We start from the raw sequence: 25,935 nt of genomic DNA, 5'->3' as shown, positions 1-25,935 counted from the left end.
AGGTAAGGTGCTTGCCTTGCACCTTGCCAGAAATAGGTTCTATTGCCTGCATCCCATATGCTCCCCTGAGCGCTGCCAGGAGTAATTCCTGAGTACAGAGACAGTGAGCATCACTGGATGTGACCCCTTCCCCTCCCCCCAAAAGACTTCCTGTTAGCATTAATCTGTTGTTGATATTATCCCAGTTGAAGTCATTTTCAGGCTTTAACTCTGCAGGAGAGCTATTACAGAAGGTAAGGTGCTTGCCTTGCATGGGGCCAGCACGCGTTTGATCCAGGGCACCACATATGGTCCCATGAACCTCCCAAGAGTGATCCCTGAGCCCAGGGCCAGAGTTCCTCCTGAGCGCTGCCTGGTGTGGCCAAAAGCCACCCCCCCGAAAAAAAAAAATCATCACCACCAACAATAAAGGGTCTTTAACTCAGATTCCTTGCACGGCAAACACTGACAGGCATAACCTGAACGCACAGAAGCATCTCTGGGGTCCTTGCAAACTTGTAAGATTGTAGCGAGATGCTAAAATGAAAACCATGGAAAATCTATGAGTCAGTCTCAGCCCTGGACACAGGACACAAAGATCAGGTGAGGGAGCAGGTGAGAGGGCGAAGTCCCAGGTCCCAGATGTGGCTTTCAGTGTCCCCAGGGTGGTGTTGGGGGCGGGAGATCAGGCCTGGGGATTTCTGGTCTCCCCAGAGTTTCACTTCTCCCTCCGCAACCTGTATCAGCGCTTTCTGCCCGGATACTTCTGACGCGTCCCCAATCCTCACTCCCATTGGGCATAGCTGTCTAGATCAGCCAATCAGCGTTCGCGACGCTCCCGGTTATAAATTGACGGCAATCCGGGGGAGTGAGAACCCGCCTGCTTCCTTCAGTATGTGGGAGCTGCGACCCCTCCTGCTGCTGCTCTCGGGGGCCCTGGCCCTGACCCAGACCCGGGCGGGTGAGTGCGGGGTCGGGAGGGGAGTTGGTTGCGGGGGAAGGGTGGGGACTGCCAGGCACTGATGTGCAGGACCCCGAGAAGGAGCTTCTCCGGTTCCCTGCCCGGATGCCCCCAAATGTTCCTCCTTGTCCCCCCAACCCCCAACTCCCCCCGCGCCCCTAAGTCTCGCCCTTCTCGGTCCCTCCCCCCTTCCCGTCTCCCGAGCCCCCTCCCTTTCCCTCACCCTGGCCTCGGGGCGCGGGGGTCGGCGGGGCGGGCCGGGTCTCACCCCTTCCCCTCCCCCAGGCCCCCACTCCCTGCGGTATGTCTACACCGGCGTGTCCCGGCCCGGCGGGGAGCCCCGCTTCATTGTCGTCGGCTACGTGGACGACACGCAGTTCGTGCGCTTCGACAGCGACTCGGCGAGTCCGAGGGCCGAGCCGCGGGCGCCGTGGGTGGAGCAGGAGGGACCTGAGTACTGGGAGGGGCAGACGCGGAGAGCCAAGGATACCGCACAGGTTTATCGAGTGGACCTGAACATCCTGCGCGGCTACTACAACCAGAGCGAGGCGGGTGAGCGCGGCCGGGCAGGGACGAGCCAACGCGGGGACGGGCCGGGTCGCCCCGAGGCGGGTCCGAGCGTCCCCGAGGCTGAGGGACCCGCCCCGGACCCCTGACCGGGAGGCGCCGCGGGGACCGGGCCCCGGTTTCGTTTTCGGTTCGGGGTTAATCTGTGCGGGCGGGTCAGACTCTCACACCATCCAGTGGATGACCAGCTGCGAAGTGGGGTCCGACGGGCGCCTCCTGCGCGGGTACAGTCAATACTCCTACGACGGCGCCGACTACCTCGCCCTGAACGAGGACCTGCGCTCCTGGACGGCGGCGGCGGGCACGCAGGCTTGGAGAACCCAGCGCAAGTGGGAGCAGGGGCGTGTGGCTGAGTACAGCAGGAACTACCTGGAGGGGGAGTGCGTGCGGGGACTCCTTGAATTCCTGAAGAAGGGGAAGGACACGCTGCTGCGCGCAGGTACCGGGTCCCCGGGTGGTGACGACCCCTGACCACCCATAGGCGGGGCTGACTCCAAACAAGGGGGGGCATAGTGGGGTTCAGTGTCCGAACAGCGCCCCTTCTTCTGTCAGGAGAGGGACGGACCCCCCTGGTTTCCATGTTCTGTACCAAAGACCGGCCCTCCCCTCAGGCCACCCTGTGTCCTCAGGAACGTGAGGAACCCAACTGTCCGTGAAGGAGGGGCGACCTTCTCTGAAATAACGAATGTGGGTTCCCCGGGGCCCGGCAGCCACCTGTGAACTCTCTCAGATCTCAGCTCTGACTCCTGCTTCTCTCAGTCACTCACCCTCCACCCAGGGCAGGACAGAGTCGGTTTCTCCTGAGAGACCCTAACCTCCTTCCCAAACCCTATTTTTTTAAATTTATTTATTTTTAATTAGTGAACCACCGTGAGGGTACAGTTACAGATTTATACACTTTTGTGCTTATGCTTCCCTCATACAAAGTTTGGGAACCCATCCCTTCACCAGTGCCCATTCTCCACCACCAGTAAACCCAGCATAACTCCCACCCTCCCCAATCCCATCTGCCTCCACCCCACCCTGCCACTGTGGCAGGGCATTCCCTTCTGTTCTCTCTCTCTAATTAGCTGTTGAGGTTTGCAATAAAGGTGTTGAGTGGCCACTGTGCTCAGTCTCTAGCCCTCATTCAGCCCGCAACTCCCTTCCCCTGCATGGCCTTCGACTATATTATAGTTGGTGATCCCTTCTCTGAGTTGCTCTTTCCCCAGAATGTGAGGTCAGCCTCCAAGCCATGGAGTCAACCTCCTGGTACGTATTTCTACAATTCTTGGGTGTTAGTCTCCCACTCTGTTATTCTATATGCCATAGATGAGTGCAATCTTTCTATGTCTGTCTCTCTCTTTCTGACTCATTTCACTTAGCATGAAACTTTTCATGCCGATCCACTTAAATACAAAATTCATGACCTCCTTTTTTCTAACAGCTGCATAGTATTCCATTGTATAGATGTACCAAAGTTTCTTCAACCAGTCATCCATTCTAGGGCATTCAGGTTTTTTCCAGATTCTGGCTATTGTAAACCAGTGCTGCGATGAACATACATGTGCAGATGTCATTTCGATTATACTTTTTTGCCTCTCTGGGATATATTCCCAGCAGTGGTATTGCTGGGTCAAATGGGAGCTCAACCTCTAGTTTTTTGAGAATCGTCCATATTGTTTTCCAGAAGGGCTGAACCAGTCGGCATTCCCACCAGCAGTGTAGAAGGGTCCCTTTCTCCCCACATCCTCTCCAACAGCGGTTGCTTTTGTTCTTTTGGATGTGTGCTAGTCTCTGTGGTGTGAGGTGGTATCTCATGGTTGTTTTGATCTGCATCTCTCTGATGATTAGTGATGTAGAGCACTTTTTCATGTGCCTTTTGGCCATTTGTATTTCTTCCTTGGTAAAGTTTCTGTTCATTTCTTCGCCCCATTTTTTGATGGGGTTGGATGTTTTCTTCTTGTAGAGTTCAACCAGTGCTTTATATACCATTGATATCAACCCCTTATCTGATGTGTATTGTGTAAATATCCTTTCCCATTCTGTGGATAGTCTTTGGATTCTGGTCACTGTATCTTTTGCGGTGCAGAAGCTTTTTAGTTTAATGTAGTCCCATTTGTTGATCTCTGTTTTTACTAGATTGCTTAGTTCCGTGTCACCTTTGAAGATACCTTTATCTTCAATATCGTGGAGGGTTGTGCCGACCTTGTCTTCAATGTACCTTATGATTTGTGGTCTAATGTTGAGGTCTTTAATCCATTTTGATCTGACTTTTGTGCATGGTGTCAGGTCAAAGTCTAAGCCCATTTTTTTGCATGTGGTTGTCCAGTTGTGCCAGCACCATTTGTTAAAGAGGCTTTCCTTGCTCCACTTCACATCTCTTGCTCCCTTATCAAAGATTAGATGATCATGCATTTGGGGTTGTGTGTAGGGATATTCCGCCCTGTTCCATTGGTCTATGGCTCTGCCTCTGTTCCAGTACCATGCTGTTTTAATTGTTACTGCTTTGTAGTAAAGTTTGAGGTTGGGGAGAGTGATACCTCCCATCGTCTTTTCCCCAAGAATTGTTTTAGCTATCCGTGAGCGTTTGTTGTTCCATATGAACTTTAGGATTGCTCGATCCATTTATTTATGTTTCCATTGCTAGTGGCTTATCAATCTTACTTATTTTTTTTAAAGAACAAGTTCCTCATGCTCACGGCTGCTCTCCACATGTTCGGGCTAAGCCTCACACATGAGTGAATCTCCAGAAAAACCTAGGTATGAGGATCTTTGTGACTGAGGACTCTTTGATCAAGGGAATGGGGAACGGAGATCCTCTGCCCATACCCCCCTGTCTCCGGTGACTCAGCAGTCACACCCATAAGCCACCTCTGGCTGACACCAGATAATTTCATCATCAGTCACCATCCAAATCTCACGTCCTTCTCTCCTGGAAGGGAGCATAACATGACGCTTGCCATAATCAGCCGCTGGACCCTACACCAGGCTGTTTCACTTGGGGCACCCTAGAGGGGGTGGGTGAGACCCCTCCCCGCCCCAAGGGACATAGCCCTGGCAGCTGAAAACCTCCAGAACCCAGCCGTCGCCATGCTCACGGCTGCTCTCCACATGCTTGGGCAGAGCATACCCACAAGTGAAACTCTTCCTTTACCTAAAGGCTGCTTCGATGGTCACGTAATACTTCAAACCACACACCCTACCCATACTCCAAGATTACCACACCATGTTTGATAGGGTTCAAAGTAGGAGGTAACCAATCTTGGAAATATACATTTTTTTTTTACAGATATATATAAATGAACCAGTTCCTGATGTTCCATTTGCTCTCAATGGAACAAACATCTCTGAATGCAGCAGTTATGTGTACCTAGGTTGAGAACTCAACATAATGAACGACTTGGCACCAGAGCTGCACAGAAGGAAGAGAGCGGCATGGAACACCTTCAAGAGCATCGAAGAAGTTGTTAAGAGGACGAAGAAACTGGCTCTGGGCACATCTTTTTGACTCCACCGTTCTTCCTGCACCAACATACGCCTCAGAGACCTGGATCCTATGAAAACAGATGAAAACCCTATTCGGGTCTCCCAAAGAGGAATCGAAAGAGCTATGCTTGGAGTAACACGTCTCACTCAAGTGAGAGAAGGAATCCGGAGTTCCAACCTCTGTCCACGATTGGCTGCCTCGTTTGCCAAGGTGTTGAAAATCAGATGGGCTGGACATGTAAAGCAGTTTGGAGACGACCTCTGGAGTAGAGCTGTTACCGACTGGATTCCACGGGATATCAAAAGAACGCCTGGCCGCCCACCTATGAGATGGTTGGACTTCTTTGTCAAGACCTTAAATGAACTGTTTGATGCTATTTGCATTCCTGGAGCAAGCAGATGCCATTGGGCTACACTAGCACACAACAGGGACAAATGGAGACATTACTGGCGCCCGCTTGAGCAAATTGATGAGCAATGTGATGGCAAGTGATACAAGTGATATATATATATATCTACCTATATATATATATATATATATATATATATATATATAAAAAGCACACAAAGTTCAACCTTTAACAACATGTAAGTGATTTCTTATAGAAGGACTTAATGTCCCCTGGGTGAAATACAACAATCTCCACACTCTTTGCTCTAAGGACACTTTTTTTGTAGTGTTTTCTGTGGTTTTTCATAACAAACAATAAAGACATATTATTTTGGTTTGTGATTAAGGTTTGGAATGGAAACATCTGAAATATGGTGATGGGAAGGTGTGATGGTGGTGGGATTGGTGTTTGAATATTAAATGTAATGAAATATTGTGAACTACTAAAAAATTATTTAAAAAAAAACCCAAAGAACAAGCTCTTGATTTCATTGATCTTTAAAAAAAAGGTTATTTTTTTGCGGGAATTCCAGCTTGTTTTCTGCTCTATGTTATATTATTTCCTTCCTCCTTCCTGCTTTTGACTCATTTTGTTTGCCATTTTCAAGAACTTATGCTGTGAAGAAAAGCTATCTATGTGGGCCCTTTCTTCCTTTCTGATTAATGCTTGTAGTGCTCTAAACTTTCTTCTTCTTCTTTTTTTTTTTTTACAGTTACAGATTTATACACTTTTGTGCTTATAATTCCCTCATACAAAGTTCGGGAACCCATTCCTTCACCAGTGCCCATTCTCCACCACCCGTAAACCCAGCGTCCCTCCCACCCTCCCCAATCCCATCTCCCCCCCAACCCACCCTGCCACTGTGGCAGGGCATTCCCTTCTGTTCTCTCTAATTAGCTGTTGTGGTTTGCAATAAAGCTGTTGAGTGGCCGCTGTGCTCAGTCTCTAGCCCTCATTCAGCCCGCAACTCCCTTCCCCCACATGGCCTTCCGACTACAATGTAGTTGGTGATCGCTTCTCTGAGTTGCCCTTTCCCCGGAACGTGAGGCCAGCCTCGAAGCCATGGGGTCAACCTCCTGGTACTTATTTCTACAGTTCTTGGGTATTAGTCTCCCACTCTGATATTCTATATACCATAGATGAGTGCAGTCTTTCTATGTCTGTCTCTCTCTTTCTGACTCATTTCACTCAGCATGAAACTTTTCATGCCCATCCACTTAACTACAAAATTCTTGACTTCCTTTTTTCTAACAGCTGCATAGTATTCCATTGTATAGATGTACCAAAGTTTCCTCAACCAGTCATCCGTTTTGGGGCATTCGGGTTTTTTCCAGATTCTGGTTATTGTAAACAGTGCTGCGATGAAAATACATGTGCAGATGTTGTTTCGATTGTACTTTTTTGCCTCTCTGGGATATATTCCCAGCAGTGGTATTGCTGGGTCAAATGGGAATTCAATATCTAATTTTTTGAGAATCGTCCAAATTGTTTTCCAGAAGGGCTGCACCAGTCGGCATTCCCACCAGCAGTGAAGAAGGGTCCCTTTCTCCCCACATCCTCTCCAACAGCGGTTGCTTTTGTTCTTTTGGATGTGTGCTAATCTCTGTGGTGTGAGGTGGTATCTCATGGTTGTTTTGATCTGCATCTCTCTGATGATTAGTGATGCAGAGCACTTTTTCATGTGCCTTTTGGCCATTCGTATTTCTTCCTTGGTAAAGTTTCTGTTCATTTCTTCGCCCCATTTTTTGATGGGGTTGGATGTTTTCTTCTTGTAGAGTTCAACCAGTGCTTTATATACCATTGATATCAACCCCTTATCTGATGGGTATTGTGTAAATATCCTTTCCCATTCTGTGGATAGTCTTTGGATTCTGGTCACTGTATCTCTTGCGGTGCAGAAGCTTTTTAGTTTAATGTAGTCCCATTTGTTGATCTCTGTTTTTACTAGATTGCTTAGTTCCGTGTCACCTTTGAAGATACCTTTATCTTCAATATCGTGGAGGGTTTTGCCGACCTTGTCTTCAATGTACCTTATGGTTTGTGGTCTAATGTTGAGGTCTTTAATCCATTTTGATCTGACTTTTGTGCATGGTGTCAGGTCAAGGTCTAAACCCATTTTTTTGCATGTGGTTGTCCAGTTGTGCCAGCACCATTTGTTAAAGAGGCTTTCCTTGCTCCACTTCACATCTCTTGCTCCCTTATCAAAGATTAGATGATCATACATTTGGGGTTGTGTGTAGGGATATTCCACCCTGTTCCATTGGTCTACGGCTCTGCCTTTGTTCCAGTACCATGCTGTTTTAATTGTTACTGCTTTGTAGTAAAGTTTGAGGTTGGGGAGGGTGATGCCTCCCATAATCTTTTTCCCAAGAATTGTTTTAGCTATCCTTGGACGTTTGTTATTCCATATGAATTTTAGGATTGCTTGATCCATTTCTTTGAAGAATGTCATGGGTATACTTATAGGGATCGCATTGAATCTGTATAATGCTTTGGGGAGTATTGCCATTTTGACAACATTGATTCTCCCTATCCACGAGCAGGGTATATGTTTCCATTTCCTCATGTCCTCTTTGATTTCATGGAGTAGCGTTTTGTAGTTTTCTTTGTAAAGGTCTTTTACTTCCTTGGTTAAGCTGATTCCGAGGTACTTGATTTTCTGGGGCACGATTGTGAATGGGATTGCTTTTTTCATGTCCCTTTCCTCTGCCTCATTGTTTGCATATATGAAGGCCATGGATTTTTGGGTATTGATTTTGTAGCCTGCAACTTTACTGTATAAGTCTATTGTTTCTAAGAGTTTCTTAGTAGAGGCTATAGGCTTCTCTAGATATAGTATCATGTCGTCTGCAAATAGTGAGAGTTTGATTTCTTCCTTTCCTATCTGGATGCCCTTAATATCTTTTTCTTGTCTAATAGCTATCGCAAGTACTTCCAGTACTATATTGAAGAGGAGTGGTGAGAGTGGGCATCCTTGTCTTGTGCCCGATCTCAGAGGAAAGGCCATTAGTTTTTCCCCATTGAGGATAATGCTTGCCGTATGCTTGTGGTAGATGGCTTCGACTATTTTGAGGAAAGTTCCTCCAAACCCCATTTTGGTGAGGGTTTTCCTCATGAAAGGATGTTGGATCTTGTCAAATGCTTTCTCTGCATCTATTGATATGATCATATGGTTTTTATCTTTACTTTTGTTGATATGATTGATTATGTTGATTGATTTCTGAATGTTAAACCATCCTTGCATCCCCGGAATGAATCCCACTTGGTCATGATGTATGATCTTTTTGATGAGTTGCTGGATTCTATTTGCTAATATATTGTTGAGAATCTTCGCATCGGTGTTCATCAGGGATATTGGTCTGTAATTTTCTTTCTTAGTGGTGTCTTTGTTTGCTTTTGGTATTAGGAAGATGTATGCTTCATAGAAACTGTTTGGGAGAGTTCCTTTTTTTTCAATTTCCTGGAAAAGTTTGAGGAGAACTGGCAACAGGTCTTGAAATGTTTGGAAGAATTCACCGGTGAAACCATCTGGGCCTGGGCTTTTGTTTTTGGGGAGATTTTTGATTACAGTTTCAATTTCCTTAACATTGATGGGTCTATTCAGGTATTCCAAGTCTTCTTTGTTCAGTCTTGGGAGATTGTAGGAGTCAAGGAATTCATCCATTTCTTTTAGGTTCTCCTGTTTTGTGGCGTATAGGCCTTCAAAGTAGTCTCTAATGATCTTTTGTATCTCACTGGTTTCTGTCATGATGTTCTCCTTTTCATTTCTGATTCGATTTATTAGGGCTCTCTCTTTTTCTTTCTTTGTGAGTCTTGTTAGCGGTTTATCAATATTATTTATTTTCTCGAAGAACCAGCTCTTTGTTTCATTGATCTTTCGGATTGTTTTTTTGGTTTCGATGTCGTTAATTTCTGCTCTAATTTTTATTATTTCTTTCCTTCGGTCTGGTTTGGGTTCCTTTTTCTGGTCCCTTTCTAAGGTCTTGAGTCGTGAAGTCAAGCTATCTATGTGGGCCCTTTCTTCCTTCCTGAGGAATGCTTGGAGAGCTATAAATTTTCCCCTTAACACAGCTTTAGCTGCGTCCCATAGTATTTGGTAGCTCGTGTCTTCCTTCTCATTTGTTTCTAAGTATCTTTTGATTTCTTCCTTGATTTCCTTCCTTACCCACTCATTGTTCAACATTGAATTGTTTAATTTCCAGGTGTTTGATTTGGTTCTCCGTGTCGGTGAGTGGTTAGCTTCTATCTTCAGCGCATCGTGGTCTGAAAAGATGTTTGATACAATTTCTATTTTTCCTATTCTATTGAGGTATGTTCTGGGGCCCAGTACATGGTCTATTTTAGAAAATGTTCCATGTGCACTGGAAAAGAATGTGTATTCTTTCTTTTTGGGGTGTAAGGCCCTGTATAGGTCTATTAGGCCTCTCTCTTCAATTTATTCTTTCAGAGTCATTGTTTCCTTGTTGAGTTTTGTTCTTGTCGATCTATCTAGAGGCGATAAGGCTGTATTGAAGTCTCCGACTACTGTTGTGCTGTTACTGATGTCCTCTTTGAAGTCTGTTAGGAGTTGTTTTAAATATTTAGCCGGTCGTTCGTTAGGAGCGTATACTTTTAAGAGTGTGATTTCTTCCTGTTCTACATATCCTTTGATAAATAGAAAATGACCTTCGCTGTCCCTTTTAATCTTTTTCAACCTGAAGTCTATGTTGTCGGATACCAGGATGGCCACTCCAGCTTTTTTAAGGGAGTTGTTTGCTTGCAGGATTGTTTTCCATCCTTTGACTTTGAGTCTATGTTTACTCTGTTTGTTCAGGTGTGTTTCTTGCAGGCAGCAGAATGTTGGGTTTAATTTCCGGATCCATTTTGCCACTCTGTGTCTCTTGATAGGTGCATTTAGGCCATTGACATTGAGAGAGATTATTGTGATAGGATTTTGTGTCATATTTCTGTGGTATTTGTTGTTTTTATGGGGCTCCTCCTTGTCTTACAGTAGCCCCTTTAGACCTTCTTTCAAGTTTGGTTTTGAGTCTATGAAGCTCCTGAGCTGTTGTTTATCCGAGAAATAGTGTATGGTTCCTTCAAGTTTGAGTGAGAGTTTAGCCGGATAAAGTATTCTTGGTGAGGCATTCATTTCGTTGAGTTTTTTCACTATGTCCCACCATTGTCTTTGGGCTCGGAGGGTTTCCTCTGACAGGTCTGCTGTAAATCTGAGGGGTGCTCCTTTGTATGTGATTTCCTTCTTTGACCTTGCTGCTTGCAGAATTGTGTCTCTATCCATAGCATCCATCATTCTGACTATGATATGCCTTGGAGTCTTTTTATTCGGGTCTCTTTTTGCTGGTACTCTTCGGACTCCTTGTATCTGGATGCCTGCCTTCTCCAGCTCTGGGAATTTCTTAGCAATCATGTCTTTGACTGTGTTTTTTTCATTGGGGTTACTTCCCTGTGGTTCTGGTACTCCAATGATTCTAATGTTGTTCCTCTTGAAGTCATCCCCCAGGGCTCTGATTCGCTCTATAGCCATTTTGAGGTCTTTGGCCATGATTTGTTGTTGTCTATAAGCTTTCTGCAGCTCATCTTCCAGGCCGCTGATTCTGTCTTCAGCTGTAGTCATTCTACTGTTGAGGGCATCTAGTGAGATTTTTAATTCATCTACCGATTCCTTTATTTGTGTGACTTCCGTTCGTAGGTTTGAGATTTCTGCTCTCATTTCTTCCTGGATTTTCTTGGTAGACCGTTGCAGTGCTTCATTCATCTCCTCCCTTAATTTATTGGATGTCTGTTCCATGGTTGCTTGGAGTAGGTCGACTCTCCTACAGATCTCCTCTCTGAATTGTTTATCTGAGAGGTCGTAGATGTGAGTAGCCCCCGTTGATGTTTCTGGAATCTTTTCTTCTCCCTCTCTTCGTGGAGGGGATTTTCGCTGCTTCTTCATATTGTTACGGAAGTATTGAGTTGGAACTTTGTAGTTATCTATTCTTGTTCCCTCTTGCTGAGGAAAGGAGGGGCTCTGCTTATGCTAAACTTCCCTTATTCACTGACAGCTTTTATAGTGTCAAACTAAGCTAATGGATATTTTGCATCAGTGTTTGAGATGGCTAAAGTGATTTTCAAAGAAATAGACAGTAACTATTATGCTGAGGTAACAAAGAATTACTGCGGCCGTTTTAGCGTTGGCCGCTCCGACAGGAGGCCACGCCCCCTAAGATTCAGGCCACGACCCCAGTGTCTTCCTGTTAGCCAGGCAGGACGCGCAGGACACGGGGCGGGGCAGCTGCAGGAGGTCGGGGACCCCGTTTGGCGGGAAGCGGGGGTTTGGAGGGCGTGGCCGAGAGTCAGTGACGGTACCTGGGTGGGCAGGCCGCAGTTGGAGAGCGGATCGGGAGACGGGACACGCAGGACACGGGGCGGGGCAGCTGCAGGAGGTCGGGGACCCCGTTCGGCGGGAAGCGGGGGACGGGAGGGCCCCAAACCCTATTTTAGAACTTTCCAAGGAATAGGATTTTATCAGTTTCCCCAGCCAAGTTTGTGTCTGGATTTTTACCTCCTATTCCAAACCAATTATCCTGTTCAACCTCATTGTGGAAGTGACCAAAGGTGTGAATTTTCTCATTTTTCCTTCTCAGATGCCCCCAGAAGACACATCACCTGCCACCCCTTCTCTGACCGGGAGGTCACCCTGAGGTGCTGGGCCCTGGGCTTCTACCCTGCCGAGATCACCCTGACCTGGCAGCGTGATGGGGAGGACCTGACTCAGGACACAGAGCTGGTGGAGACCAGGCCTTCAGGGGATGGAACCTTCCAGAAGTGGGCGGCTGTGGTGGTGCCTTCTGGAGAGGAGCAGAGATACACGTGCCGTGTGCAGCACCAGGGGCTGCCGGAGCCTGTCACCCTGAGATGGGGTGAGGAGGGGGACTGGGCACAGAGCTTGTTCTCAGGGAATCAAGGTTGGCCCCTCTGGGGAACTGTTGAGGGTGAGGCTGGGGCTGGGGTCAGACCCTCTCCTTCCTCCCTTCCCAGAGCCCCCTTCTCAGCCCACCCTCCTCACTGTGGGCATCATTGTCGGCCTGGCTCTCGGGGCTGTGGTCACTGGAGCTGTGGTGGCAGCTGTGATCCACAGGAGGAAGTGCTCAGGTAAGATGGGGGTGGGTTTTGGGAATCTGTCCAACATGGCAAGTCTTGAGTCTTGCCTCACTTTGGGGTCTCTCCCCATATTAGTTCTCCTGCCTCATTAGCGGGAGCACCACCCGCCCCTGTGCTGTTTCTCACACTCCCCTGTGTGTGCCATTCTCAGGTTTGCTCAGGAAAGACACTTTCACCTCCATAATCTTGGGGTGAACCTGGTTCCCAGAATCCCAGGTCACAGGGACTGTCCTGTGAGCACAAACCACCAGGAGAGGCTGCTCAGTCCTGGAGCGTCTCATTCCTGCGTGTTTCCTGGTCCTGCCCTCAGTCTTCAGACTTCTGACGCTTCCCGGGGTCCGGGCCTAGAGAGCTGCTCTATGGCCTCAGGACTCAGTGCTCTCCCCGACCTTCCCTGGATGTTTCCTTCCCACAGGTGAGGAAGGAGGACAGTACACTCAGGCTGCAAGTAAGTGTGGGCAGGGCTGGGGCCCTGGAATCCTGGAGACAGAGACCGGAGCCCATGGGGAGCTCCTGCACCCCTAGTTCCTCCTCTAGTCCCACCCCCTGGGGCTCTGACCTCTGATGAGTCTCTCTCGAACCCTAGAGGTGAGACTGGAGGCTGGAGTGGGCGGGACTGCGTAGAGGGGACAGGACTGGGTTTGTGGGTTCTTTGAGCGGGATGCTGGGAGCTTGCTCAGGATGTCACCACTTCTGTCACTCACCTGGGTCTCTTCATTCTTTTCTCTCACAGTGTGAGACAGCTGCCCCGCTGGGTTCCTCACATCCTAGTGTTGTGAGTCAAGAACTGCTGATTCTCTTTCTGCCCTGGGACCTGAGTGTGTCTGTGTCCTGTCACACACTGAGAGGGGAGACTGACTCACCCCTGCCCACCGGGCCCTCCACACTGACCTGCGTTCTCTTCCCTGATGCTCTGGGCTGTGCCAGCAGAGACAGGACTCAGCCGTCTCCATCTGTGTTGGCTTCTTGTTCTCCTGAATAATGTTTCTCCCTTACTGAAATCAGCATCTGGTTTGCATTTTTCTAATTCCTGTTTTGTGGGGTTGAGAGTTAATAAAGGAAATCCCTGAAATTTGAGAAGAAAAAAATTAAAATCTTGAAACCGTCCATGTGTTTTCTGTTTTGATTTGAGTCTGTCCCACATGTGACCGGCGAGGCTGAGAGGGAAAGGGAGGGGACAGAGGTGTGCCCAGTCTATCTCTGTCTTAGTCATTGTGGGCTTTGGTGCACCTCTAACTCCTTTTTTGCCTTTCGGGGAGGAGGGCGCAATCCGGGTTCTGCACTCACGAATCACTCCTGGCAGGCCCAGGGAACCATATGGGGATCAGATCTAGGTTGGCCACATGCAAGGTAAGCGCCTCCCCCTGTTCTGTAGCTCAGGCTCCCTCTAACCCCTGTGTCATCTCCTGAAATCCCAGTGTGTCGTTCTATTTAAAAATTTTCTACATTCCATATCCCAGAGATTGTGTGACCCACAACAAACCCAACACATGAGAACAATATATTATTGTAAATTTTAACTTGAGTTTACAGACAAGCGTCAATTGCCTCAAACTGCAAATGTTTCTCTTGGGCAGAGCCTCACCCATGAGATAAACTTTTCCCCTGGACCTCTGGCTGCATTTGTAGTCTCCCAACATGTCTTACCTCACACCACTAAGATTCCAAGTGTAGCACATTTAGTGGGGTTTAAAGTAGAAGGTGTGGGATGGAGCGATAGCACAGCGGTTGGGCTTTCACACCGCTGACCCATGTTTGATTCCTCCGCCCCTCTCAGAGAGCCCTGTAAGCTACCGAGAGTATGGAGCCCACACGGCAGAGCCTGGCAAGCTACCTGTGTGTATTGGATATGCCAAAAACAGTAACAATAAGTCTCTTAATGAGAGACATTACTGGTGCCTGCTCGAACAAATCGAGTAACAGGATGACAGTGACAAAATAGAAGGCAACCAATCTTAGAGGGAAATATATGTTTACAGTCATATATACATGCATATATGCAAGGGCTTACTTAATGGCCCCTGGGTGAAATACAATAATCTTCACATACTTTCCTCTAAGGAAATTTTTTGGATCATTTTCAGCAGTTTATTCATAACAAATAATACAAAATGAATTATTTCAGTTCTACTTTGGGTCATGAGTTGGGGTTCATATGAAAACATTTGAAATATGATGGTAGGAAGGTGTTAAGGTGGTAGGATTGGTGTTCCAATATTAAATGTAATAAAATATTTTTATTTGGACTACTTTATAAAAAATAAAATAAATTTTTTTTAATAAAATAAAATTTTTAAAAAATTAAAAATAAATTTAAAAAAGCTGTGTTTGATGCAGTCAAAATGCTTTTCCCACTGCTCATGCATGGCCTATATTTATGGACTGCATGCTTTAATTATTTTTATCTTTTAATGCAGTCAAAATGCCTTTCCCACTGCTCATGCATGGCCTGTATTTATAAACTGCATGTTTTAATTATTTTTATCTTTTAAGTTTATTTCCTCTCCTTCTCTTCATTGTTACTGTCAATGATGCTGTGGTGACCGAAGATTTCACATATGCCCGACTGGTGCGTGCACGTTTCTAGCTGTGACGATCAGCACGAGGTTGGTGGGACTTTCCCACGTGCTTGCCGGGGGTAGGGCACACTCCCAGTTGAGGCACAAATTATACTTGTGATGTCACTGGAGTCATTGTGGTGTCCACCACATGCCCACCAGCGGCCACAGCTCCTGGTTCTGGTATCCTACCTCAACTCTGACACCATCTGCTAGAGATAAAAGACTCCATCTATGAGACTCTGCCACTCTGCCTTTGGTGCCAATCTAAAGTCCAGATTATTTTGTGAACTTACAACCAATCAGGAATAAATCTGAGGTTGCACTTGTTGCCTTCTCAGGCTCAATTTTCTACAGTGACTCTAAGTACTTAGGAAACTTCTATGCCCACCACTTTAGTGACATGATAGAGTACAGAGGAAGATCTTGATAAAGAGATAGAAGTGGTAAACCGAAGAATCAAAGGAGCTTCTGTTACCATAGAATTGGGGTTCATCACCATCCAGTGTGTGGATCACTAACTGGCAGCACTCTGAACTTGAGGCTAATGGAATGGAGTCCTCATCTCATAGGCATTTGCTCTATTTTCAGCTCTTCTCCATTCTTAAGAGGTGGGGTGGGGGGCAGTGCACAGTATTCCGTTGTCCCGTCCCGCGGGACTAGTTATTCCAGGGTCTGAAGAGGCGCTACCTGAAATAGCAAGGGTGAGAAAGAAGAGGGAGACCAAGCAAGGAACTGTTGTCAAGGTCTCATTTATTGAAGGAAAGTTTACAGAATATATAGGCTGAGGGGCAAGGCTTTTGCGAGGGGGCCAGGGTGGATCACTCGGGGCATTCGCGGGGCATTTGCGTAAGGGGGATCAGCAGGCTGGAACATGATATGCCTGTCATCTTTGTGGGTCTCGCCCTTGGTACAGGATGTCTGTTTCATAATACAATATCTTGGTGGGCACTCCCTGTCTGGGAAAATGGCTAAGTTCTCCTTTTCCCAGGGTCCCGGTCCCCCACATCTCCCCCTGTGTTTTTATATATGAAAAAAATTGAGGGCTACTGAGAGCTGCCTGGGTAGGTGAGGTGCCGTGTCTTAGGCTATGTAACATGCTTCCAGACCCGAGGGGGCAGGGGCTCTGTCTTAGGCTATGTGAGGGGATTCTTACTCTTGCCATCACTGTGCTCTTATATGTGGCGCTTGGTTATTTTTTCTGCCAGCCGCCCCTGAGGTGAAGCTAAGGGGAGGTTGCACAGGGTAATCGCTTAGTGAAAATGTGATGGGGACTCAAGAGGTAAGGCCTCACACTACTGCCATCATGGAGACCCCTTGCTGCTCCTACTCGGGTCTGGCATTACACTATATCCCGTCATAGGCTAACCTCACAGCTGACCCGGAGTGGGAGAGGGGATGTCAGGGTGCCGCGCCCCTGGGAAATGAGCCCAGAGCCTATGGTACCAAGGGGACCCTAATCTCTCGGCTAGGGGGGAGAAGTTGAGCCAGTCTGTCTCTGGGACTTGGTCAGGAACTCCCTCTTCAGGAGGCGGTATCGGTCCAAGGCGATGATAGTGAACAGCAACCGTGCTTCTGGTAGCCGAGTCGATCTGCGACTTAATAAAAGAGGTTAAGAGATTAAAGGCCCAAGGGCCAAAGGATAGTAGTATCAGGAGACCCACGAGGGGTCCCAAAAGACTAGGCAGTAACGTGGACAGCCAGGGTGAAGTGGAAAACCAATTTTGATACCATGACTCCTGTTTTTCTCTAGCCCTTTTTCTTTCTTCCAGGCTCCTTTTGACTTTATTAATGCTATCCTGTACTAGCCCTGTCTTGTCTGCATAAAAACAGCATTCCTCTTTAAGGGCCACACAGAGTCCGCCCTCTTGTAAAAAAACCAAATCCAAACCTCTGCAGTTTTGTAAGACTACTTCAGAGAGGGAAGTTAAAGAGTTTTGTAAGACTACTTCAGAGAGGGAAGTTAAAGTTTAGATCTTGCAGTCCTTTCTGCAGTTCCTGAATGTCTTTGTCTATGGCCTGGCTGAGCTGATTGTACTGCTGTTTGGAAGTAACTAGGGAGGCAATGCCAGTGTCAGCCCCTGTAACGCCTAGTCCTAAGACAACAGCTAGGGTTATTGCTGTGAGTGGTTCTCTCTTGTGGCGGGGTAAGACTGCCCCTCTTTCCCAAAAATGGAGAAAATCCTCAGGGTCATGAATGGAGAGCCTGGGAAACAGGTGGACCAGGACACAGTAGTCTCTGGTGCGCAAGAAGGCACTGGTCTCGACATGAGTGGTAAGGCCAGCAGAGCAGGCAAAGTAAGACTCAGGTGGGGCCGAGACATAGGTGAAAGAGGCATCCATGAGCTGGGAGACATTACAAATGTCCTGCAATTCAAAAGGAGGGAGCATTTCGGGTCCTAGGAGACAAAGACCTGCACCGTGGACCTGACCTAAGGTAAGGCCGTGGTCCTCATCTGGGGCCCATCTCAAGGCCGCGGGGTCATTGGTGAATAAGACCTGAGCAAAGATTGCAACACCCTCATAAAAGGGGGGTCTTGGGGAAAAGCAAATCCAGCATTGCTCGTATCGGGCTGAATGGGTAGCATGAAGGGCTTCAACAGATGCATTCACCATTTCCAAAATTAGTTCAGAGGAGGAAGGGCTCCCTTCAGGAAGTGTGGGGCGAAAGTATGTGGGCATAGGCTAGGCTACTGCTGGTAGGGCATTCACTGGAGGGGGAGAGGGGTGTGAGTCCTCTCGGGAAGGGGGGTGAAGGGCTGGGTTAGGCCTGATAGCTGCTTTTTGTAGGCTGGGAAGCTCTTATAGAAGACGGATACTAAAAAGCAGACCGTAGTCCCTATAGGACATGTAGAGGCACAGTCCCCATTGCAGGTCTCGAGAACTAAGCCAATCATGTTGTCTGCCACTGGCTGTGAAAGAAATGACAATGGGGTTACACCAGCCACGGGCGGGGCTCCAGTGGTCACATGGAGTTCCGGGGATTCTGCTGAAACTCCAATTTGGCACGCGATTGGAGGGGCTGTAGCCTGGGGGGCGCTTTACAGTGATGAAGTCCCAGGAGGAGGAGGGGTTCCAGTACGTAGTGCCGGTGGTTTTGCAAACCCAAGAGGCACAAAAATAGTCAGAGGCCTGGCCGTATTGATGTGAGAGTGAGCGGTTTTGATGGGGGCCTGGACACGCATAAAAGTCAGTGTGAGTTAGTTCTGCTCGTCTAGCGTAGTTGGTACAGCCGGGTATGTGGGAATAGTGATCAAAAATGTTAGGGGTCCTATCCAGGGGCCAGAGATATTCATGGGTGCCCCAGTCAGAGCTGGCTCCTAGGGCCAGCTGACACAGGTCCTCTCTAAGCTCGGGCCAGTGGGGTTGAGTGCCAATGGAAGAGGAGGCATAGACAGCATTGCCCGCTTCATTCACAACCAACCAAGTATAGTTAAAAAGTTGGTAGACTGAGGCGGAAGTTGGCGACGCCCAGGCAAAAAATAGCCAAGTCCATAAAAACAGCATCTGAGGCAGGTCCATGATGTCTCCTGTAAGAGAACAGAAAAGTCTGTCTCAGGGGTGGTTTCCCCTGGTTCAATAATATAATTTAACTAATCTTGTGGGGAGTCACTTGACTCCTGAGGTTTGTTATATAATTTTACCAATCTCTCAGGGAGCCATCGAGCACCCTGATTTTTGTTGTCATATACACAGACATGTCCTTTTCCCCAAATGAGGGCGGGGTCAGGGCCGTGCCACGAACCGGTGGCAGGGTCTTTCCAGAGTATTTGAGCATAATTATCCTTAGAGGAGGGGTGCCACAGGCGATCGGCCGCCGAGCGACCGGTGTCATCCAGTGTAAGGAAATTCAGGACGAACAGGGCATGAGAAAGCAAGAGGCGAGAATTGCCCTTGAAGGTGTACAATGTCTCCTGAGCCTGCAGCTTTAGGAGAGTGTTTTTGAGTGTCTGGTGGGCACGTTAAACAATGCCTTGACCCTGGGGGTTGTATGGAATGCCGGTGACATGTTTAATTCTCAACCGAGCACAAAAGTCTTTGAATTTTTGGCTTGTATAACCAGGACCATTATCAGTCTTAATAATCTTGGGCTGTCCCATTATTGCAAAAGTAGACAGCATGTGGGTAATCACATGTTTAGTAGCTTCTCCTGCTAGTGCTGAAGCGGAAAGGAATCCGCTAAAGGTATCAATAGTAACATGAACATATTTAAGCTTGCCAAAGGTGGGGATATGAGTAACATCCATCTGCCAGAGTTCACCAGGGATAAGCCCTCTGGGATTGACGCCATAGTGAGGTTCGGGCATGAAAGGTAGGCAGGTTTTGCAGCCTTTAACTATAAGCCGGGCTTGCTCTCTGGTAATGCCAAATATCTGGCGTAATGTGGAGGAATTTAAATGATGGAGGGCATGGAATAATGACACGCCTCTTGCGTGTCCTTGAGTGGATCAGGAGTTAGTGCTAGAGCAACAAGACGCGTGGCTTTATCTGCCAAATCATTGCCCTGTGAGAAAGGTCCAGGTAGATCAGAGTGTGCACGAATGTGCCCAACAAAGAAAGGGTGAGACCGACAACGGATGCATTTTTGAATGTCAGAAAACAACTGAAAAGTAGCAGAGGATGGTTGAATGGAAGGAACCGTTTCCAAAACAGTTAATGATCTAACAACATACTGGCTGTCTGAGAATAGATTAAATGCTTGTAAAGGAAACATTTGAAAAACTTTAAGAGCTGCAAACAATTCCACTAACTGAGCAGAAGAAAAGGGAGTTTTGATGGGATATGCTCTACCATGGACGACGTAAGCAGCCATCTTGTTTTGTGAGCCATCAATAAACAAGGTTAGGGCCCCAGGGATGGGTCTTGAGATGGTGTTTTTGGATATAATAAAGGGGGTAGTCTTAAGAAATTGTAAAAGCTTGTCCCCGGGCAGGTGTGTGTCAAACTGTCCCTGATAGCTAGACAACAAGACTGCCCAGTCGTCATGACGGCTCTGTAGCCATCCAATTTGTTCTTTAGAATAAGGGGTGATAATCATGTCAGGGTCACGCCCGAAATATCTGACGGCAGTTTTTAATCCAAAAAAGATCAATTGTCCCACTAGCAGAGGATAAGGAGGCAGAACCTTGGAGAAGGACGCAGGCATATGAATCCACATAAGGGGTTGTTTTTCCTGCCACAGCAGGCCAGAAGGCGAGTAAGGGGATGTGAAAATAATGAGATATAGGACTTTGGAAGGGTAAAAATAGCCACAACTCTGTTGTGCAATGGCAGTTTCAACAAGTTTCAGGGCTTCCTCAGCCTCTACAGAGAGGGACCGAGGAGAAGTAGGATCTGGGTCACCGTGGAGTATATCAAATAAAGGTTTAAGTTCCCCAGTAGTTAATTTTAAGTAAGGTCGAAGCCAATTTATATCCCCTAATAATTTTTGAAAATCATTTAGGGAAGTGAGAGAAGACCGTCTGATCTGAATTTTCTTTGGGTGTATGAGGGAGGGGTCAAGCTGGAAACCCAAAAAGAGGAACGGATACTGAGTCTGGATTTTGTCCGGGGCGATAATAAAGCCGCAGTTTTTAAAGGCTAAAACTATTTCTTGCGCAACCTGCTACACTTCTGCAGGGGAAGCTGTGGCAATCAGTAAATCATCCATGTAATGAATAATATATGCAGAGGGAAAAAGCATCCTAAAGGGGTCAATAGTTTGGGCTACATAGCGCCTGCAAAGAGTGGGGCTATTAGCCATGCCTTGCGGAAGGACCTTCCACTGAAAGCGAGGGTTGGGTCCTATATGGTTAGTAATCGGAACTGAAAAAGCAAAGCGTTTGCAATCCTCGGGTGTAGGGGAATGGAGAAAAAGCAATTTTTTATGTCTATGATTATTTTTTGAAAGCCTGAGGGGATAGCAGCTGGAGTTGGGAGTTCAGGTTGTAGAGCGCCCATAGGTTGCATGGTCTTATTTACACTCCTGAGGTCTTGCAACAACCTCCAAGTCCCATTTTTCTTTTTGATTACGAATATGGGGGTATTCCAAGGGGAAGTAGAGGGTTCAAGGTGGCCTAAGCATAATTGCTCCTGCACCAGCTCACAGGCTACCTTGACCTCTTCTAGGGGCATGGACCACTGATCAATCCAGATGGGTTCATCAGATTTCCAAGAGATTTTGTCAGCCTGGAGTGCAGGGGAATGGGTGGATCCAGGGAAAATCTTTAAAAACTCCCAAGCTGACATCTGAGATTAACCCCTTACAACCCTAAGCTAAGTAGTTTTAAAAATTTTAGTTACCAGAAGTCTTGGAGATCAAATAAAACAATAAGTTTTTCAACCAATTTTGCAACTCTAGAAAATAATATTTTAAACTGAAGCATTACTCTTTGAACCTGTTTTCATAGATCACAATTATTTCAACTCACAAGATTCTCTAGGTCAAATAATTCTAATCCAGTGCAGATACAAATATATACATTGGTATAATAGCATAAGACCTTTGGACCATCAATTTTTGTGAAACACGGTAAAACCTTCTTTGACTTAATTTTGATAGTTTTTGTACTTTAGTTCAAATCATGAGCTTTCTAACTTTAACAATTCTACAATACAAACATGCTTTACACATACATACACATATACATACATATACATATTTTAACCAAACTTAGATAATAGCATAGAAAAAAAATTTGGACTGTCAGTTTATGGAAACATAAGAAAACTTTGTTTATTTTGAGGGTTTCTGTACCTTTGTTGCTTTAAAAATAGCTAAATTCCTCATTAAAATTGGCTGAGGCTTGTAAGATAAAGCCTTGCACTTTCTGAATTCTTATTTCACTTTTTAGTTTTCTGGATCTAGTTCTGTAGCTTTTTCTAGATAGTACAAATACTGGAATTCAAAAGAATTTCAACTGTTAATAACTATTAATGTTCTTCCAATAAGAAATTTAGATTAAAACTTTCAATTTCGTTGTAGGCGCTACATTCTAATTAGAAATCTTTGTTTAAACCTGATCTAAGAAGTTCCAAAAATACCTAGATCTTTTAAATTGTTGGGCTTCATATCACTCTGATCTCTCTAGATTTTGTTTGCCCAGGTCTTAATAATTACTGACTTCAAACTAGCTCTAACACTCGAGTGTTCCACAGACAGACAGACAGACAGACAATAAGTTCACTAAAAATTAGTTCACTAAAAACATCACACGTACATGTGCACACGTCTATAGTTGATCTTTCAATCTGACCCTTCAGAAACGGCAGGGAGAAAACTGACAGACTGAGATAGGAAGGAGCAGTCCCCAGGGCAAATTTTATTGCTCCCCGTTTCCCTGCCTGACCAGCCAGTCTCCTGCTTATTAAAAATGGGTCAAGAAAGCGCTTTTGTTGATATAAGCCGGCAAAACCTCTTCAAAATTGTTGAAACCTAAGGTGGTCAGATGCTAGCATTTTTCTTTCTTGGTCAAGACTAGTTCTGAGGTGGGGAACTAGTATCTTCTTATCAGACTTGGGGACACAGAAATGAAAACACAGGACAAAGGAATTCAACCTTCCACCAGTGACTGTCTTCACTGGGAGGCTGTTTCTGCCAACTCGACAGAAATGAGAACACAGAAAGGAAAGGGTCACTGGTAGGCTGTTTCTCTAACTCGACGGAAATGAACAAGAAGGGGGGGGACGGGGACACTCATAACAAACCACTCAGTTGCATGTCTGGCCAGTGAGGAACTTAGCCATAGTGGATCAGCCTGAGAGGTAACTTGCGGCCGGTGTCTAAACCAGCACCACCCTAGACCATATGTTCCTCCTGGAATTGCAGACAGCCCAATCGGACTCCGTAACCTTAAAGGGATCTTAAGGATGCCAAGTCGTGGAGCCACAGACTCAGTGCAAGGACGAGGACGTCCAAGACTGCACAATCACTCACACACACACACACACACACACACACACACAAGACAAGGGAATTCAAGCCTTTCCGCCAGTGACCGTCTCGTCCTTATATTAATGAGCATCAATATAACTAAAAAATTTTACCAAATTTTTTTTTAACCCATACTCCTCTTTCCCTGAATGAATTTTTGAGCTCCTTAATAAAGCTCTGTTCCTTAAATAATGAATGGCCCATGCTGAATGGGACGGCATATGAATAGGTATACCTTTTTATGTCCCCCGCCTCCGAAGGTCGCTCGGGCAGCACTGATCCTTCGGGGGCCTTCTCCATTGCTGGCGCCGTCCGGTAGTTGGCCGTGTTTCAGGTCCCTGTTGAGGGCGCCACTTGTCCCGTCCCGCGGGACTAAGTTATTCCAGGGTCTGAAGAGGCGCTACCTGAAATAGCAAGGGCGAGAAAGAAGAGGGAGACCAAGCAAGGAACTGTTGTCAAGGTCTCATTTATTGAAGGAAAGTTTACAGAATATATAGGCTGAGGGGCAAGGCTTTTGCGAGGGGGCCAGGGTGGATCACTCGGGGCATTCGAGGGGCATTTGCATAAGGGGGATCAGCAGGCTGGAACATGATATGCCTGTCATCTTTGTGGGTCTCGCCCTTGGTACAGGATGTCTGTTTCATAATACAATATCTTGGTGGGCACTCCCTGTCTGGGAAAATGGCTAAGTTCTCCTTTTCCCAGGGTCCCGGTCCCCCACATTCCGTGACCTTGATTTCCAGTGACCAGCTCTATTCAGGAGTCCATCCAGTGTTGCCTCATTAGAATAAAGATGCTCCTATTCCCCTCATCCCCCCAAATTCATGAAGTTTCAGGAGCCTCCTGTCAGGAACCACAGTAAAAGACCAAATATTACAACTGAATATGTGTCTAAAGCTCTGACCACTGAGGAAATCCCAAGGGTTTTAAAGGCTCTCTACCAGAAATGGGAATGAAGCAAAAATGTGTGTGTTACTATAAACCTCAAAATCACAACCTCAGTTGAGGTAATTGTGCAGAATCCCAAGCTTACCCACCACATCCCTCATTTTCACATAAAAGTTCTGCCTTGGCTAAGTCCACACATTTATGGTGTGACCCTCTCAATTGTATTTGCAACTGCCCTTCAGCTCTCTCTGCCCATCCTCTAAAAGTTATTTTTTGAATATACTTTTAAAAACTCATATGTAAAGCCATTATTTTCTGGTCAATAATCCTGGGATTCTTATACTTTTATAGGGCACCTATGATAAAATTCCCTTCTTAGGGCTTCCCCTAATAAATTCCCTCTGAATGTAACCTCATCTTGGCTTCTACTTAGAGGATGTAGAATAGACTACTAAAGCCATTTCTGTTGCTACACCAACACCCAATGTTTGATTCAATCCTTTAATTTCTTTGCTTCCCCTAATTCTTCCATCACCATCTGATTTTACTTGGTTTTATCTCTTTTAGCTAATAGACACTTGTTCACCCAAGTCCCCAATTCTAGGATTATTTGTTACAAATTAATAAGTATTAATAAAGTTTTCCTGTTTCTGCTGTCCTATAGTTATTACTTATATCAACTTTGTTTCCTGAGTCTTGTAACTGTTATTCATACTAGCTTCAGTTTCTTCTCTTCTACTTCTTCCTTTTACTTTTTAAATGTATTTTTTCTTTTCCCTTCATTGACACTATAATGACAGAAGTAAGAAGTGTGTGCTTGTACATGTGTGTGTATGTGTGTTTGTGTGTATCTTGGGGCACACCTGTCACAAACATACCTGTTAACATATATGATGATAAAGGGATATATTTTGAGGAAATAAGTGTTACGTGAGTGGAAAAAATGTAAATTTCCCAGTAAAAAGAAGAATAAGGGGATGCAGCGATAGTACAGCAGGTAAGGCGTTTGCCTTGCACGTTGCCGACCTAGGTTTGATTCCCATGATCCCATATGGTGCCCGGATCGCCGCCAGGAGTAATTCCTGAGTGTGGAGCCATGGTTGACCCCTATGCATCCCTGCATGTGACCCAAAAAGAAAAAAAAGGAACAAGTGGTATCTTTACAAATATTTCTCCTTTCATACCAAAATAATACAGGGCATATTTCACATTTTAAAAATATTTTCTCCTGGGATATGGTGCTGCCAGCAAGTAAACCTGTACTTGTGGGGCAAGTGCATCAGCAGCCTGATGGTGCCTTCAGACTTCCAGATACCCCAAAATTGCTGCTGTGCCTTTGTTCAGACCCCAATAACTTGGGGCCAAGTTTACCAAGAAATTAAATGGCCAAAAGTTAGGTATGTGGGAGACACACCCACAAACCACCTCTGGTTCAGCTACATAAGTGCACTTCTCGGAGAGCCTGGCAAGCTACCGAGGATATCCCGCCTGTATAGCAGAGCCTGGCAAGATACCCATGACATATCTAATATGCCCAAAACAGTAACAACAACGTGCTCTTCGTGTTCCTGGAGCAAGCAGATACCATTGGGCTACACTAGCATGCGACAGGTATGAATGGAGACGTAACTGGTGCCTGCTCGAGCAATCGATGAGCAATAGGATGACAGTGATACAGTGATACAGTGATGGTAAGGTTATGCTTTTGCAGGAAAGGAGATCAGTCTCAATCTTCAGTGTATTTATATTATTTATCTTTTCTATAGAAAAGGTAAAGTAAATGATGCTTGTAAATGATACTAGGAGAACTTGCTCGAGATGGGAGATGTGTGCTGAAAGTAGACTATGGACCAAACATGATGGCCACTTAGTACCTGTATTGCAAGCCATAACATTCAAAAGGAGAGAAAGTAAAAGGAAATGTGCCTGCCACAGAGGCAGGCGGGGGGAGGTGGGGGTGGTGGGAGGGATACTGGGAACATTGGCACTGGTGGAGGGATGGGTACTCGATCATTGTATGACTGACTGAAATGTAATCATGAAAGTATGTAAGTCTGTAATTGTGTC

The 25,935-nt window shown here is 46.2% G+C and overlaps 1 protein-coding gene across 1 annotated transcript; it reads left to right on the top strand.

Annotated features, from left to right (window-relative positions):
- Nucleotides 1-873: 873 nt before the first annotated feature.
- On the top strand, nt 874-13,697 carry LOC129402037 (patr class I histocompatibility antigen, A-108 alpha chain-like). The gene is made up of 7 exons (XM_055126326.1): nt 874-940; nt 1,226-1,492; nt 1,668-1,946; nt 11,994-12,269; nt 12,388-12,501; nt 12,926-12,958; nt 13,244-13,697. Exons 1-7 carry the CDS (start codon nt 874-876, stop codon nt 13,246-13,248), a joined length of 1,041 nt encoding a protein of 346 aa, XP_054982301.1. The 3' UTR covers nt 13,249-13,697.
- The last annotated feature ends 12,238 nt before the right edge of the window (nt 13,698-25,935 follow it).

The sequence above is a fragment of the Sorex araneus genome, chromosome 2, assembly GCF_027595985.1.
Source record: "Sorex araneus isolate mSorAra2 chromosome 2, mSorAra2.pri, whole genome shotgun sequence".
NCBI classification, from domain to species: domain Eukaryota; kingdom Metazoa; phylum Chordata; class Mammalia; order Eulipotyphla; family Soricidae; genus Sorex; species Sorex araneus.
This window is presented reverse-complemented; position numbering and strand designations above follow the sequence as displayed.

Bases quoted from the DNA above. Each gene is read 5' to 3' on its own strand.
- LOC129402037 (XM_055126326.1), top strand. From the start codon at position 874: ATGTGGGAGCTGCGACCCCTCCTGCTGCTGCTCTCGGGGGCCCTGGCC. The intron at 941-1,225 runs GTGAGTGCGGGG...CCCCTCCCCCAG, and splicing joins CCTGACCCAGACCCGGGCGG to GCCCCCACTCCCTGCGGTAT. The intron at 1,947-11,993 runs GTACCGGGTCCC...TTTCCTTCTCAG, and splicing joins GGACACGCTGCTGCGCGCAG to ATGCCCCCAGAAGACACATC.